Source organism: Diabrotica virgifera, chromosome 3 (genome assembly GCF_917563875.1).
Source record: "Diabrotica virgifera virgifera chromosome 3, PGI_DIABVI_V3a".
NCBI lineage: Eukaryota > Metazoa > Arthropoda > Insecta > Coleoptera > Chrysomelidae > Diabrotica > Diabrotica virgifera.
The window spans coordinates 64,606,242-64,623,624 of NC_065445.1; the positions used below are offsets into that span (position 1 = coordinate 64,606,242).

General features: G+C 30.3%; 1 protein-coding gene across 1 annotated transcript; it reads right to left on the reverse strand.

Annotated features, from left to right (window-relative positions):
* Positions 1 to 204: 204 nt before the first annotated feature.
* On the reverse strand, positions 205 to 15,887 carry LOC114337889 (AN1-type zinc finger protein 2A). The gene is made up of 2 exons (XM_050645137.1): positions 15,211 to 15,887; positions 205 to 2,279 (listed from the first exon to the last, which is right to left on the reverse strand). Exons 1-2 carry the CDS (start codon positions 15,617 to 15,619, stop codon positions 2,056 to 2,058), a joined length of 633 nt encoding a protein of 210 aa, XP_050501094.1. The 5' UTR covers positions 15,620 to 15,887; the 3' UTR covers positions 205 to 2,055.
* Positions 15,888 to 17,383: the final 1,496 nt, after the last annotated feature.

Genomic DNA, 17,383 nt, shown 5'->3' on the forward strand with positions numbered 1-17,383 from the left:
ATAACATCGATATTCTTGAAGAATAAGCTATAACATATTAAAAAAATCACTAAAATCGAACAACAGGTTTAGGAAATATGAGACATTAAAAATGTCTTCATTTTTAAAGTGATGCGATACTTTTTTGGCGAAGTGTATTATGATTATTTCATTATCTTTGGATACTGTAGTAGACATAATGTACAGGTACAAATAAAACAAGTCTTGAAGTTAAAGGAATGTTTATTGTGGTAGCCAAAGTACACATGTGAAAGTATATTTTTGTTTACAATTTAAAATACAGTGACTGTTTTATAAATAAATTCTTTATAAGCTGGTGGATTGTAAGGGTGACTAAGTTTATTAATGTATAATATATGTATATTCTAATTTCATGAAAAACATCACAATCAGTAGTATAGTTAACAAAAAATATATAATTTACTGTTTTTAAGCTATCTAAAACAATTTTAATATACCTATACCTAATAATTTCCAATATATCTAGTCCTAATTGAGCCAAATCAAATCCACATACATAAAATAAGGCACAATAGTCATTTCCAAAAAATTAATAGACAAAATTCTTGAAAAACTATGACATTATGAAAAATATATATTTTTTAAATTTCAGTATTATTCTCAAAACTTTATTGACTTAAAATGTTAAAGTAGTTTATATGTTGACATACTGAATAATTTAACCAAAAAAATACATCTAAAGTTACACAAAATAATGCAAAAGAGTTGCAAAATTGAATAAACAAAATTCTTGAAAAACTGACATGAAAAATATATATTTTTTAAATTTCAATATTATTCACAAAAATTGATTGACTTAAAATTTTAAAGTAGTTTATATGTCGACATATTGAATGATTTAACAAAAAACAAAATTACATCTAATAAGTTACACAAAATGATGCAAAAGTTTTTTGGGTGTGATAGTAGGATATACAGACAGGATAATTTAACCAGTAAACACACAAAAAACAAGTGTTAAGCCAATGAGGCATAATTTCATGGCAAACAACACCAGATAGAAAATAATTACCACAAAGGTCGTTGAAAATGGGCACGAAAGATGTTAGAGATAAAACAATAAAGAAAGAAAAAGACATGCAATTAACAGAGAAAAATGGAAAAGTATCACACAATTATTATAATTTTGTATTTTGAGGCATGTAATATGCCTCAAAATACCCTACTTTCTATAAACTGTGAATTGCAGTGTTGGCGGAAAAATAAAGAAAAATATTGCGTAATATTGTGGAAACTAAATGTTCGGAATTATCGATGGTCTGTTTTTAAACCAGGAGGAGTAATTCAAATTTACCGCGCCGTAATGCTTGTTTGTAATTGGTCCAACCTCAGGCAAGTTTACTCCACTGTTATCAAATTTTGACACTAATGACATTTATGAAATTTTGACACTAATTCATAGTTTAGGTTTTAATTTCATAGGTTAATTAAGTTATATCGGTGATTGTTTGTGTTTTCTGTGTTATTCCTTTAATGATTAGATGTTTAGTCTCCTTTTATATAAAAAAAAACAGTTGTCACCTACTTTTTATCATAATTTGATGCCACTGACCCTTTGAAGTCTAACTTCAGTCAATTTTCTTAACATTTGTTCTTTTTTCAACAGAGTACAGAAAAAATAAGTGTAACAATGTTCTGTGTAACAATATAAACAAAAGACACATATACCTGGTAAAAGTACTAATTACTTCATTACAAATTCAAATGTAAATTAAAGCATCATTTTTTAACACGTTCGGTGCCCATGACGCATGAGTAGTGTAACGAAGGTTTTATCAAAAGTACTGATGACACATAGGTGGCATCAATATTACTGTGTTACTAAATTAATGATTTAAGTATCTGGTACCAGCCAAGTAATGTTTTTCAAGATGGGCACTGAATGCGTTAACATGTCAAATGGTATTATAGCAGAGATTCATCAAACTTAAACATACGATAAAAAAGATCTATTTATCTTGCAATTATTTCAGTAACAACCTGCAGTGATCTTAAGTATATAATTTTTGTAAAAATCATGATCTCCATATAAATTCATGACACATTGCATCTATCTGAACTTCGACTAGGTCCTGTTGTACTCTGCGATTCTGAGGCCTGTAGTTGTCTTGCTAGAGCCATATCTAATTCTTCCTGTCTTCTTCTACTCATTGGTGCATTGTCATGCATGGAAAGGGCTAGAGCTCGAGCTAGAGCCTCATCTTCACTGATCATAGTTTGCATGTGGGTGTTTCTGCTGGATATTTTTGATTTTTTGCCTAAAATAAAAATAGAAATTTAGTTTAAAGATTAAATACTTTTCTGTATTTTAAAAAGAAATCGTAAAGTAATTGTAAATTAGAACGAAATTGTTCTTAAAGTACCTATTAAGAACTGGGTTTCTAAAAATTTATCACAATTTATATTTTCAACCACAAATGGAACAAAAAGGGAAAAATTTATCCTCGTTTATAAACTAGGAGGAGTAATTCAAATTTACCGTGCTGTAATGCTTGTTTGTAATTGGTCAAACCACAGGCAAGTTTACTCCACTAAATTATGGATTTTCACAATATTAACAGTATGAAATTTTGACACTATTGACTTTTAAATTTCTTAGGGTAATCAATTGTATAATAAGACCAAGGAAGAGGTGGATAGACCAAGTAAGGCCGTACCTACATTGGATCCGTATTTCTCTGATCCAATCCGACGTCAGTTTGAAAACAAACTCATGGTATTAAATGGCGGCAACTACATTGGATCCGTAAATCGCCCGATATCAGAAAATTGATAGGAGAAGCTACAGCAGAGAAGCAGTTCGACGTCTGTCGATATCAGATCGGATAAAAACGGATCCAATGTAGGCGTGGCCATTTAATACTAAGGGTTTATTTTTTAATCCGATGTCGGATCGGATGCGAGAAATACAGATCCAATGTAGGTGTAGACTAAGAACCGATGCTAAAGAGATATGTATTGAGGGTGGACAACTGGAGGAGAGCAGCCAGAGACAGAGATACCTGGAGGAGGATGCTAGGGGAGGCCAGGGCCCGACTTGGGCTGTAGCACCAAACGAGAGAAAGAGGTTAATCAATTATATAGGCGATGTTTTATGTTTTCTTTAATTAGATATTTCTTTAATTGTTAGATTTTTAGTCTGCAATTATATAAAAAAAACTGTTGTTTTTAGAACTCTTTAGCAAATTGTTATTAGTCTTATAAGTTGTCTAATGGTATTTATTATTGTCTTATTATTTATAAGGGTGGTCATTTATCGACTATTCTTTTTATTTGTTTCATAAATGACATTTTAGAAATCTTTGAAAATTGTGTTATTTTGTTGTATGCTGATGATTTGAAATTTTTTAGAATTATTAAGGATGTTAGAGACTGTGTAAAAATGCAAAAAGATGTAAACAATTTCTCACAATGGTGTACAAAGAATGACCTTTCACTTAATATCGATAAATGTAAAATAATGCGCTTTTTTAGAAACTCACAACCTATCTGTTTTAATTACTCTATAAATAATATATTTCTGGAACCAACAAACACTTTCAAAGATTTAGGTGTATTTTTTATCCCACTTTTCAAAAATCACTATAATTTTATTTGTAATAAAGCTTTTAAATTACTTGGATTTTTGAAAAGAACCTTGTCAGAATTCAATAATGTGGATTTTTTTAAAAGTGTATATTGTTCTATGGTTGGATTAGTTCTGGAATATTCCAGCACTATTTGGTCTCCTTTATATAAATGTCATATTGAAAGCATTGAGAAAGTTCAGAAAAAATTTCTACGCTTTGTAGGCTATAAATTAAGGATTTCTTCAGAAGATATAGTGTATTGTGACATTTTAAAATTGAATACCAACATTAGAAAATCGTCGTTTAATGCTAGATTTGGTTTTTCTTTTCAAGATTGTAAATAGAATGATAGATTCGCCTCAAATTTTGCAGAGTAGGTCTTAGAGTTCCTCAAAGGTGCACAAGATCTAAGGACGTTTTTCACTTAGAATTTCAACAAACAAACTATTGTCTAAATAGACCTATAAGACGAATGTGTCAATCTGGAAATGGTTTAGATGTAGACTTTTTTTCTAGCGCTCTGAATAGTTTTCGAAAAAAGCTAAAAAAATCTTTTTAAAATACAATGTAGGCTGCCACTGTAAACTGTCATTTAGGTATTTATTCTATTCATTTGTCTTGTGTAAATTGTATGTAATTATTATTGAGTTCTAAAACTGTTAATATGTATGAATTATTTAATGATTGTAATTAATGTAATTGGTATAACCGTAAATAAACTATTTATTTATTGATTTATGACTGTCGAAGACCAACATAATCAACCAAAAAAGAAGATGATTCAGGTGATTTTTATAGTGACATTATTTGGTGTGAATCTGTCTTTTGAGTTTAAATCTTTTCCCTAATTTATTTCGACTGAAAGACAGGGAAAAGCGTACTTTTGAAGTGTGTAAAATATTTAATTCCTAGCTGAGCGCTTTCGGCTTATAAAGCCATCTTCAGAGCACAATTAAACACTTATATTTGTTTCATTGACACACAACAATGACACTAACATTACAAATAATCGCCCAAATTGTCATATTTCACTGCTACTCCCGCTGGCAGCATTTCATGTACCACCACCATGGTCACACATGAAGCGAATAGTTATTTCCTTATAGTCTATGTAAATTGGAACCATATATGGGAAACTTTTTTATTATTAATTTTCAAAAAAGAATGTGTGTGTACTTTGTATGCACGTAAGAAGTTATACTTCTAAATATTATTTCAATGAAATAAATATACTTTCGGACAGTTTATTTGTTTTTTTTTAAAGATTAAATTAATTTTTACTTACTACTTTCCAAAAATTTTTATTAAAACAATACCAAAAATTAAAAAAAGATTAGAAAACACCAGAATTTGAACCGGGGACTTCTTGATCTCCAACCCAATGCGCTACCACTGAGCTATACCCTTTTGTTTATATGGGCTGCAAGATTTCTCAGACATAGTGACAAACATACGAAGTGGATTACAAAATACTTTAAATATTACTTATTATCTTATTCCCGGGGTAGACAAGTCTAAATACACAAAAATTATAATAATAGTTATTTATGATATAAATGTTAAAAGCACAATTTTAAGGCACGTATGTGAAAGATTCGCTTCGCTCATTCTGCAATTCACATGAGTGCCTTAAAAATGTACTTTTTAACACCTATTATATCATACAATATTTTTTCTACAAACGTCTTATATATCAACAATTATAATTTATTAATACTCAATTACAGGACAATACCTACAAAAACGTTTACTTGAACTTGACTGACTTTCCATTTTTATATTTTTCTTGACATTACATCACAACTGCCTATACTGTCAATACGTAAATCATAACAACTATAGAATAACATCTACTTTTATTTTTGTATATTATAACAAATTTTAATAGTTCTTTTTCTACAAACTTGTTAAAAATGTAATAATACAGTTTAAATTAAATTTAAAAAACCTTTTAAACCACCTTTTTGAAATTACGAAAGTTGTATTATTAATATTAATGTTAATAAATGAAATATAAATATTTTGATGTTTAACAATTTGACAATTATTCACTTTTAACTGCAGTGCCTTAAAATTTTTAAAGCACTGGTGCTTTAAAGTAGCATTTTTAACACTCCTATGGAGTGCTATAAATTGCATTTTTAACACGTTTATAGAAAAATATATTTAAAAACACTAATATATCCTTTCCACACCTTTTCTGGACTGATACATAAATAAATTAAAACATTTAGTAACGAAATCCATACTGTCTGTGCGGGTATGCGCGCAGATTAATAAAATTTCACCCTCAATCGCGCCTAAAGAAGTATAACTTCAAAATATATTCTTCATAAAAAGCTCTAAGTACATGGTCTAAAATCTAAAATATCAAATTTTGTCAATTTTATACGAGGTATGTAACAAAATGTGAATATCACTCAAGAGAAAAGTACCTTTATATTTTATAATGAAAATTATTGTTATTATGAAAAGTTGTTTGGAATTAAAAACTTTGTTTTAATATGCAATTATATTCTCCTAACTGACAAAAAAGTTGCAATTTTTCTCAAATTACCAATGCCAACATAATTTTTATTTATTAGAAATACGATAACTCTTTCATTCCAATAGAAAAAAGGTTATTAAGTAGATAACTATTCAATGTTCATGAAATATTTAATGTACTTTGTTTTGTGAAAAGTTGCAAATCATGTTTTATCAGAAGGGAAGGGTTATCATATTTTGTATAAATAAAAATGATGTTGAGTATAGGAATTACACATCAAAGCAACTTAAATTAGTAAATTAAGCAGTAATTAAGCAACTTAAATTAGCAGTAATAAAATTAGTAAAATGTTTAAACTAAATTCTATCATGAGTATATACACAGCTGAATTAATAGCGATAATGGAAGCACTAAAATATTTATCTAATATAAATCATTCAAATTTTATAATTTATAGTGACAGTAAAAGTTTTCTAAATAAAATTAGTGCTCTAAATCCTAAATCAAAAGTGAACTACATTGAATTATATATAATAAATAAAATTAAGGAACTTCAGCAACAAGGAAAGTCTGTTAAGTTAGCGTGGATAAGCCACTGTGGAATAACTGGAAATGAAATAGTAGATGAATTGGCTAAAAACCCGGTGACACAAGTAGTATTAACACATTATCTTTGTCGTATGTCTAGAGATATTGAATCAGATTTATTCAAAGAGATTAAGAAAAACTGGAAAGAAAGGAATATTGATGAGAACATAAATACAGGAAACCATTACAGATCAATCAGAAACTACATAACAGATAAACCTTGGTTTTCTAAAATGGAGTCGACAAAGGATATGACAAGAACCATAATATGCAGAATGAGATTTAACCACTGTCTTACACCATCATATATTAAACTTAATCTAGCTAATAGTCCACAATGTAATTGTGGTCAGTTGGGTAACCTACAACACAAAATTTTGACCTGTTCTCTTATTTCTAATAACGTTAATATGTTTTTAAATGCACTGTATTCTTTGACTGATGTCCACCATCCCATTAATTTAAACTACATATTTATTAACATTAGAAAATAATGAGTTGGTATACCGAATATTGTATATAAACATATTTTAGATATTAAACTTAAATTGTAATTGTAAAATATAGAGTAAGTATTTCTTGTAAATTGTTATATTTTAAAAGAAAAAATATAATAAAAAAAATAAAAAAAAGAAGAAAAAAATATATACAAAAAAAATATATTTAAAAAAATATGTAGATAAAAATGAATGACGAACTTGCGACAGTCCATAGTAATCGGTGCTTGTTTCAATATCACTGACTTTACTGTCACTGATATTTTTGATGGTATATGTTCTCTTCCAAATAAAACTTCCAGCGGTCCAGATGGTGTTCCTAATTTCCTGTTAAAAAAATGTGTCTGCACTGTTGTTGGGCCATTACTGTTATTATTTAATAAATCCTTACAGTCTTCTACATTTCCAGGTGCTTGGAAGGAGAGTTTTGTTGTACCCATATTTAAAAAAGATAAGAAGAATGACATAGAAAATTATCGTAGTATATGCATTCAATCCGCAATTCCCAAACTCTTTGATAGTTTGGTAGCTAAGCAGCTGTCGTGGGTGTGCAGGGGTCTGATTTCTGAATCTCAGCACGGTTTTTGCAGACAAAAATCTACAGTAACGAATCTAATTTGCTACCAATCTGATCTCTTAGAGCATATGGAAGATCGTAAGCAGATTGATGCTATTTATACGGATTTCAGTAAGGCATTTGATCGTGTTGATCACCAAATTCTCCTTAATAAATTGGCATCCATAGGTTTTCATGTCCATTTTGTTGAGTGGGTTAAAAACTTTTTATCTGGTCGTACCCAACGAGTTAAAGTGGGTGGTCTTTTTTCTGATGTTATTACTGTAAGTTCTGGTGTTCCACAGGGTGGGCATACGTCTCCCCTGTTTTTTGACTTATTTGTTAATGATATCGTTAATTGCTTCTTATATAGTAAATGTTTAATGTTGGCTGATGATGTAAAATTTTGGCGAGTTGTGAATGATATTGAGGATCAGAAACTTTTCAATTCAATTCAGTTTATTGATGTCAATATACAAAGTATTTACATAAGTCAAAGTCTGTTAAAATGCATCATTGAAATACATTGGCAAGCTAACACTTAATAAGTAAAATCTATAAAATTTTATCACCTAGTCTAAATACTTAACACAAAGTTAGAATATTAGCATAAAAACACAAGAGCACACAGAACATTTAAGAGAGCTGTAGAACTATCACAACAGGGTAGCCCCGAGATATTCCTCCTGAGAATAGTAAGCACCCACCAAAAGAAGTTCTTTGATTTTTATTTTGTATGTATCTAAGGGCAGTTCTCGAATTATTAGGGGTAATTTATTAAAGAAGTGTATAGCCAGACATGATTGTTGGAGAAATAAATTCCCAACATTAATATTTAGTAAAACTATATTTTGTTTCAATATTTTATTTAGTGGTTTGCGCCTTGTGTACACTTCACAAAGATGTTTCTATGTTTTTATGTTCTATAATTCAAAGTGTACACAAAGGCGCAATATTCAAAAAAAAAGTTCGTTGCCAAGGTGTTGTTATATAGAATAATAAGATAATAAAAAACGGGAAAGTAGGGCGTGTGTCCGATCCCACACAAAAATTACTTTAATACCAAAAGTTTGTGTTATTGTAATAAAATATTAGTTGTGAAAAGTGTCTTTAGTTATTCCTAGCTTCAGAAGTGTAAAACCAGTGTAAAATTATTTCCTTGGTGTTGCAAAAATCCAACATCAAGTTTGGTCCTTCGAGCCGGATATAAAAAGAAGCTAGGAATTACTCAATTTCCAGAAGGTAAGAAACACACCTAATAAAAAAAAAAAGAGAAGAAATTATTGAACAAAAAAGAAATTATTAGAAAAGAAATTACAAAAAAGAAAAATCATTAAAAAATTAATTTTGTAAAACGTCAAGCTCATACAATAGCGCCATCTATGTAAAAGAGGGCGAACGACCGACGTCGAATGGTTATCAAGCGATCGAGAGAAATAATCGATGTTTTATGAAATCGATCATATATGAAGTGACAGAAAACTGACATTGACAGTGAATACAAAATTAAATAAATTGACTGTTTGTGTTTTGGTTTGTAAATAATCGTCAACATTTTTGTTATTTTGATATTTAAAATAGTTTTTTTTTACCTTTTAAGTTTTAGGTAGATTCATATAAAAAAAAAATGCCCGCTAAAAAGGATATTGAAATGCTAAAAACTAAAAAATCTCAAGAAATTCAGTCTATTAAAACTATTACAAGGTTTGTTGAAAAACATTTGGACAAAGAAATTTCTGAATTAATAATTAATCAATTACAAACTAGGAAAGACTTACTAATAGAAAATTTTAATAAACTTCAAGATCTTCATTGTGAAATTTTATGTTGTGAACAGGGGTATGCAGATTCCATTGATAATATTAGAGAGGAATACTTTGACACATTAGCTAAAATTAATAGTCAACTCTCAAAAACAGTAATACAGAGCGTAAGTACTAATCCACAAGATGTAAATAATTCTTTTTATTCTTCAAATATTCCACGAATAGAAATTCCTTGTTATGACGGCAAAGATTTAACAAGTTATAGACCTTTTATAGATTTATTTCTAGCTGTTTTTGATAGAAATAAGTCACTGCAAAATGTTGAAAAACTTTTTCATTTAAAGAATCATTTGGAAGGAGAGGCAAGAAGCCTAATAAATGATCTACCTCTAACAAATGACTCTTATAATGATGCATTGAGAATGTTAGATAACCGTTATAACAATGAAACAATATTAATAAATTCTCACATTTATTCACTACTTGACATTCCCTCCATTCAAAAAGGAACTTCCACCGCCTTACGTGAGTTCATTAGTAAAGTGAGACAGCAGTTAGGTGCACTAAAAAACTTAAAGCAACCCGTAGAAAGTTGGGATATGATCCTTATTTGCATTTTAACTAAAAAACTAGATCACTATACTAATAGATCATTTCAAATTGATAGGGACAACTCAAAATTGCCAAATTTAAAAGATTTCTTATCTTATATTGAAAATAGGGCTACAGCTTTAGAAACTGTAACCACTCCAGATAAAAAATGTAGCACTAACAAAGAAAGGTATCAAAAAACTCACTTGGCTACAAGTAAAGTCAAATTAGAAACCAGGTGTAGCTTTTGTTCATCCTCAGGCCATAAAATTTATAATTGTTCCAGTTTCAAATCTGTTTCAGTAAATGATAGAGTGTCTTTTATAGACAGTCATAAGGCTTGTCGAATTTGTTTGAATAATCATCCTGGTAGGTGTAAAATGAGTTTCAGGTGTTCAGTTTGTCGAAAAGAACATAATTCTCTTCTGCATGTGGACAGACAAACTCCATTAGACAGCACTGGACAGGGTAACAGTGGTAATGCAGACGATAGGGTGACTACATTTGGTTCAATAAATGAAAACATTAATAATGTTCTGTTACCAACAGTGAAGGTAAAAATTAGAACAAAAAGGGGTGATTATATCACTGCCAGAGGTCTCCTGGATACAGGATCTCAAATATCATTAGTAACAAGTAGATTGGTAAGTAAATTAAACTTAAAAACATTTAATAATAATGTCAATATCTTAGGTATTTCTGAGAATATTACCAATGTGCAAAAGGCTGTAAATTTAAAAATTGAGTCATGTGTGTTTGATTATAGCACAAATATAAAATGTTCTGTGGTTGATAAAATTACTAGTGATATACCACAAACAAATTTCAATGTTTCAAATTTAAATATTCCTAAAAATATTAAATTGTCTGATGATGACTTCAATAAATCTGGCACAATTGATATATTGTTTGGGGCAAATATTTCATTTCATATTTTGCTCTCCGATAAAATACAAGTAGACCAGATTATATTACAAAATACTCTATTTGGGTTCATAGTTAGTGGTTCTGCTCCATCACTACAAATTTGTAATTTTTCTGCTTTTCATTTAAGCATGAAAAATAATTTAGAAAATATTGTTTCTCAATTTTGGGAAACCGAGAAGGTTCCAGAAATTTTTCCGGAATATTCGACAGAGCAGGAAGCTTGTGAGATTAATTTTGAAAATTCTTTGCAAGTAATAAATAATAAATACCAAGTTAAATTACCATTAAAACAAAATCTACCTGATTTGGATTTAGGAGATTCATTTTCTGTAGCATTAAAACGCTTTGAAAATCTAGAAAAAAGATTTAAAGTCAATCCTGAGCTGTACTCTCAATACAAAAGTTTTATTGATGAATATTTAGCTCTAAAGCATGCAAAAATAGTAAGTCTTAGTACATATGACTTAAATAGTGGTTCTTTATACTTCATGGCTCACCATCCAGTGATACGTGAAGACAAAAAAACAACAAAATTAAGAGTAGTCTTTGATGGCAGCATGAAATCAAAAAAGAAAAAATGCATCAATGATTATCTCTATAATGGTGCTGTAGTTCAAAATGAGCTCTTCGATATTCTTGTTCTTTTTAGAAAATATAATTACGTCCTTTTGACAGATATTAAACAAATGTATAGAATGGTTTTGGTACATCCAGACCATTGCCAGTTACAAAATATTTTGTGGCGAGAGAAAAATGGCAGTTTACAATGTATTCAACTTCAAACTGTAACATATGGTTTAAGAAGTTCTTCCTTTTTAGCTACCAGATGTTTGGTAGAATTAGCCCGAACTGAAGGTAAACGCTATCCTTTGGCTTCTAAAGCTCTTCTTAATAACACCTACGTTGATGATATTTTGTGTGGGTGTGACACAATCGAAGAAACGATAAAACTAAAAAATGAACTTATCTCGCTGCTCAAATTAAGGTCCTTCGAGTTGCACAAATGGTGCTCAAATAATTTACAAATTTTAAATGATATTCCTAAAAATAAACAAAATTTTGATGAAATTAACATCAGCAAAAACGATTTAACGGTAAAGACTCTGGGATTGACTTATGATACAAAAACAGATAATTTTAAATTTAGTTGTCCAAAAGTTGATATAAATGAATGTGTAACTAAAAGACAGATTCTCAGTTTTGTTTCCAAATTTTATGATCCTTTGGGATTAGTGGGCCCAGTTTTAGTAGCTGCTAAGGTAATTATGCAAAAACTTTGGTTAAGTAAGGTCAAATGGGATGCTATAATTTCCAGTGAGTTACTTGACACTTGGAAAAATTTTGTTGAAAGCTTAATGAGCATGCCCACAGTGACTGTCCAAAGAAATTTAAACTTTACTGGTGCTCTTCATATTGAAATAGTTGGCTTTTGTGACTCCTCCTTGATTGCATATGGAGCTGTTATTTATGCGAGGACTATTTTTGAAAATAAAGTACATGTAAATTTGATTTGTTCCAAATCTAGGATTGTTCCTATAAACAAAAAACTAACTATGCCAAGACTTGAACTGAACAGTGCTTTGTTGCTTTCAAAACTATCTCACAAGGTTTTTGAACTGTTAAAAGATAAAGTCAGTAAGGTATTTTTATATTCAGATTCAAACATTGTCTTAGCTTGGATAAAATCCGAACCTTTGAAATTGAATCCCTATGTTGCCAATAGAGTTATTAAAATTCAAGAAATGACATCCGAATTTAAATGGTTGTATATAAACACTAAGGAAAATCCAGCAGATTGTCTTTCTCGTGGACTTGAACCTCATGAAATTAATTCAAACAATCTTTGGTTTAATGATCCTGAAATTCTTTCAAATATTGAATTCTTGCACTTTGAAATTCCATTTTCTACTCCAACAATGATGGGCCATCTCTGCACCTCTCCAACCTACGAAACTTTGGGGCAAGGTTCCCTTTAAAGCGTGTGTTAATATTATGAATCTGTTCATGAGTCTGGAATTTATGCATATTGCATTTTACATATATAAGATTATCATATATATACTGGCAAGGTAATGTTAATATTTTCCAATCTATAAAAACTTGTCTGCAATCCGCTCTATATGGCAAGCCTGCGACAACGCGAATGGCCCTTCTCTGCAGTCTGAATACATCCTTCGCTCCTGCACTATGGCCCCATGCGAGAATAGCATAGGAGATATGTGAGTGACACAAAGAAAAATATGCCTGCTTTAGTATGGAAGTGGAATCATAGGATGAAAGTCCACGAAGCAAAAATGTATTTGATGATAGCTTTGCCACTAAAGAGGTGGTATGAGCATCCCATATCAGACCAGGGTCCAGCAAAACACCAAGAAATTTAGAAATTTTACAGGCTGATATGGATCGCTTATTTGATTGGTGCATGTGCAATAATCTTCAGTTATGTGTTGAGAAGTGTTGTTATATTAGTTTTCCCGTAAGTTAAACAGAATTGATACTGCTTATCACATAGACAGTAAACCTCTTAGATATGTCTCGTCTATTAGAGATCTAGGTGTTATCATGGATGAAAAGCTCTCATTTGTCGAACATATCAATTCATTATCCGTAAAAGCTTCTAAATTACTTGGATTTGTTAAAAGAAACTCTAAATACTTCTCTGTTGATGCTGTTAGGTTGATCTATTGTTGTCTAGTCAGATCTGTATTAGAATATTGTTCGGTAGTTTGGTCTCCGTACCATCAAATTCATATTGACACTATTGAAAAAGTCCAACATAAGTTCCTAAAATACTGTGCTTATAAAACTCAGACTTATATTGAGAACCATGATTATACTGGGATTGAGCAATGTTTATCATTAGCTCCCCTTAGTGTTAGGCGTGATATTTCGGGAGGTGTCTTTGTTTTCAAAATCATTAATGGACTTATTGATTGTCCCAGTTTGTTGGATAGTATAAGATTTAATGTTCCATATCCAGGTTTACACTACAATGTTACCTTTAACACTGCCTTTCACAGAACATCCTACGGTAGTAACATGCCTTTAGATTGATATATGTGCTTCCTTAACGGTTTTGATATGGATCTGTTTAATATAAGCCTGGGCCAACTGAGGAGATCTCTTGCCATGTGATAATTAGGTCTCATCTTGCAATGTTGTTGTATTTTATTATTGTATTTGTGCTTTGTATAATTTTATTGATTTGTTTCAGTTACATGTGTACATTTTATATTTTATTTTTCTAACTGTTATGTTTTGAATATCTTGCCTGGTGATTTTTCAAGCCTTTGCTTTTCTTATTTTTACTTTTTATTCTGTAATGAATGATTGTACCTCATTTTTTTTATTGTATTATTGTATTTTTACTGTTAATGGGGTTTTCCCGTGGATAAATAAATAAATGGCTAAATAAAAAGTAAAAAGCTTTCGAATTAAGTAGAGGGCTAAAGAAGAATGTTGCTGTGGAACTCTGAGAACTTCATTTAAAAAAATATATATTACAGAAAATTATTAAAAAGAAAAAAAAATACAAAAATAATTATTTATTAGTAGAATTGTTTATTAGAGATTATTATTAGTATTAGTTTTAGGATAAGATACAAAAAATGGCTAATAAAATAAAAAATAGTAAAATTGGCGAATGGATTTAGTGTCAGCAGTCATATAAACCCAAATAAACAACAACTTCCGAACAGCTTTTCATAATGACAATTTTTGATATTCGGAAACATAAAGGTACTTTATGTACTCTTGAGCGAAATTCATATTTTTTGATTTGGAACAAGATTAATAACTTGATATCTGATGGTTGCACCTTAGGTTTTAGACTATGCAGAGCTTTTTATGAAGAATAACTTTTTTTTGTAAAATTAATACGGTTTTTAATATGGTTTCAAGTTACATAGACACACTCTATAAATGGGGCTATAAATGCATGATTTTACTTTTCAGTTTTGGAGACAGCAGTGACATAGTAAAAGTATTATAGTAGACTTCATAGATTTTCACAAGAGATATAACAAACAAAATTGAGTGCTGTTTCAGCATGACTCATAGCTCTTGTCAAAATCCATTACTTCTACTCTGTAGCAGTTGATATTAATTTCATTAAAATCATTTCACAAGTCTAAATAAACTTATTAAATTCTAATTAGTACTGTGTTTGAAACATAGTATGGTACTATATTAACATTAAATTACTTACCTTCACAGATATGATCCGAGGGATGTCTATGTTTAATACAAAAGTTTTTACTACAGTCTTGACAAACAAATGGTAACAGTTCTTTCGTTTTACATTTGTTGTAGGAACACCTATTAGTAAACACTTTACTGCGGCGATTTTTCGCTGGATCTGATTGACAATCGTTGTCTATGTGAGCACCAACTACAAAATCGGGGTGCTCCCCTTTTCCCACAGGAATGGGCCTACTACAAAGGGGGCACGCAGGCACTTGGTTATCTTTCTGGTATGCATATGGGCAGCTATGTGTATTGTAGCTGAAATGTTCCTCACAGAAGAGTTGTTTGCAAGCGTCGCATTTGATAGGCAAAAAGTCTAATTTACCACAGTCAGATTTAGAACAATGCTTGCCTAAATGTGGAAATTCCATTTTAAACAAATATACAAACAGTAATTTTTCACAATAAAAACACTTTAATAATATTAGGTACTAATATGGACTCACTATATGTATCTAAACAATCTCACAGTTTGTTTTGAATGACGACACAATTTGGACAAAGATTTATATATAATTTACTGCTATCGATCTAGAATATTCCTTATCGTTCTTATAATCATGACAAAGTAAAAAACAACTTTCTATCTAAAAACTTGCACAATAATCCTTTCCTTTCCCTTTCATCCTGTCAGTGCTTGTGCTGTCAATTTCAGTGTCAGCTGTTATTTGTCTATGTCCCATGAAGCGGGGCTGCTTCTGTCATATTTTGTATAATCCGTGTATAATATTTATGCACGGAGCAGTGGCGGATCTAACCAAACGAAAATAAATATCAATTCAATAATCCTAAAAAAATCCGAGAGCCGTCAAACAAAAAAAAAATTTAGGCCCATCCAAAAAATAATTGAAAACCCACTTATCCTAGTGGTGGCACGTGGTGGTAAGGCTAATAGCAACTTTCCACGAAGTGTAGCAAAGGGTTAGAAATCCTTTCTATAGAAAGATGGTAATGATCTCTGAATCGAAATTAAGTATAATGCCTTTTATCTACCTGCGTTTTTACTCACGTATTGAGTACTAGGAAGCAGATTTTGTTGATCTTTGCCTCGGTGAATTCATATGTTGTGGAGTGCAACTTAGTAGACTCCCCATGTCTCTACATTCATCACCCTTTATTCCTTGCCATTTTAGAAGGATGGGAATAGGTATAAGAGAGAATCTCGTTCCGAATTAAGAAATCCAAAGATTTTAATATTTTTAAACATTTATTTGTTTGAAAATGGAGTCTTTAGGGTTTCGACATTTTGTTAATAGAGGTCGCCATCGCGTCTTAATGCGAATTATATTTTGTAATTGGCATGAATGGCAAAAATAGGTATCTATTTTCGATTAAGAGCATCATAACAGTGCTTTCCTGATGAGAACAAAAGAGTTCGAAATGGTCCATAGAAAGATTGTAATGATCTCTGAATCGAAATTAAATATAATGCCTTTTATCTTCAAACTATAACTTTGGATTTCATGTTGCATAATTTTTTAATAAATAGAGGAAAATACAATAGTTCCTAATTTGGATCAAACTGAAGATAATTCTAATGCAAATATTTTAGCACAAATATCAAAACAAAATAAAAACACAAATAATCAACCTCAAAGAGTCAACGTAAAAATTCTGGTTAACATTAAAATGTTAAATTTATAAGTTTTTAAAAGTTTATAAATTTTATAAAATCCTTAAAATCAGCTGTAGACGCAGTACTACCATACCAATGTAACGTGACACAGGGTGACAAACAAAATTTCGATCACGTGCCGAATTTCATACAATTTTCGATACAAGAACTTGCATAGTGTCATACAGGGCACAAATGTACGTACAAGAAACGATACAAGAAAGTGTAGGTATATAACTTTCTAATATCAGAAACGATATTAGAAATGATACAACAAAATGCATAGTGTCATACAGCCTTTATACACGTCTGAATTGCCAATATAAATGAGGCAGATTAAATAAAGTATTAGAAGAATTTTTTACTAAGCAATATTTTTGTTTAATTTAGTAGTATTTTGTATTTTGACAACGACACCCGATTTGGGCGTCGAAACGTTAATAACATTATTTTTTTAATTTAATTGTGGCTTATTTCCCATATAAATAGTTAATCACAAAATAAAAATAATGCTATAAAA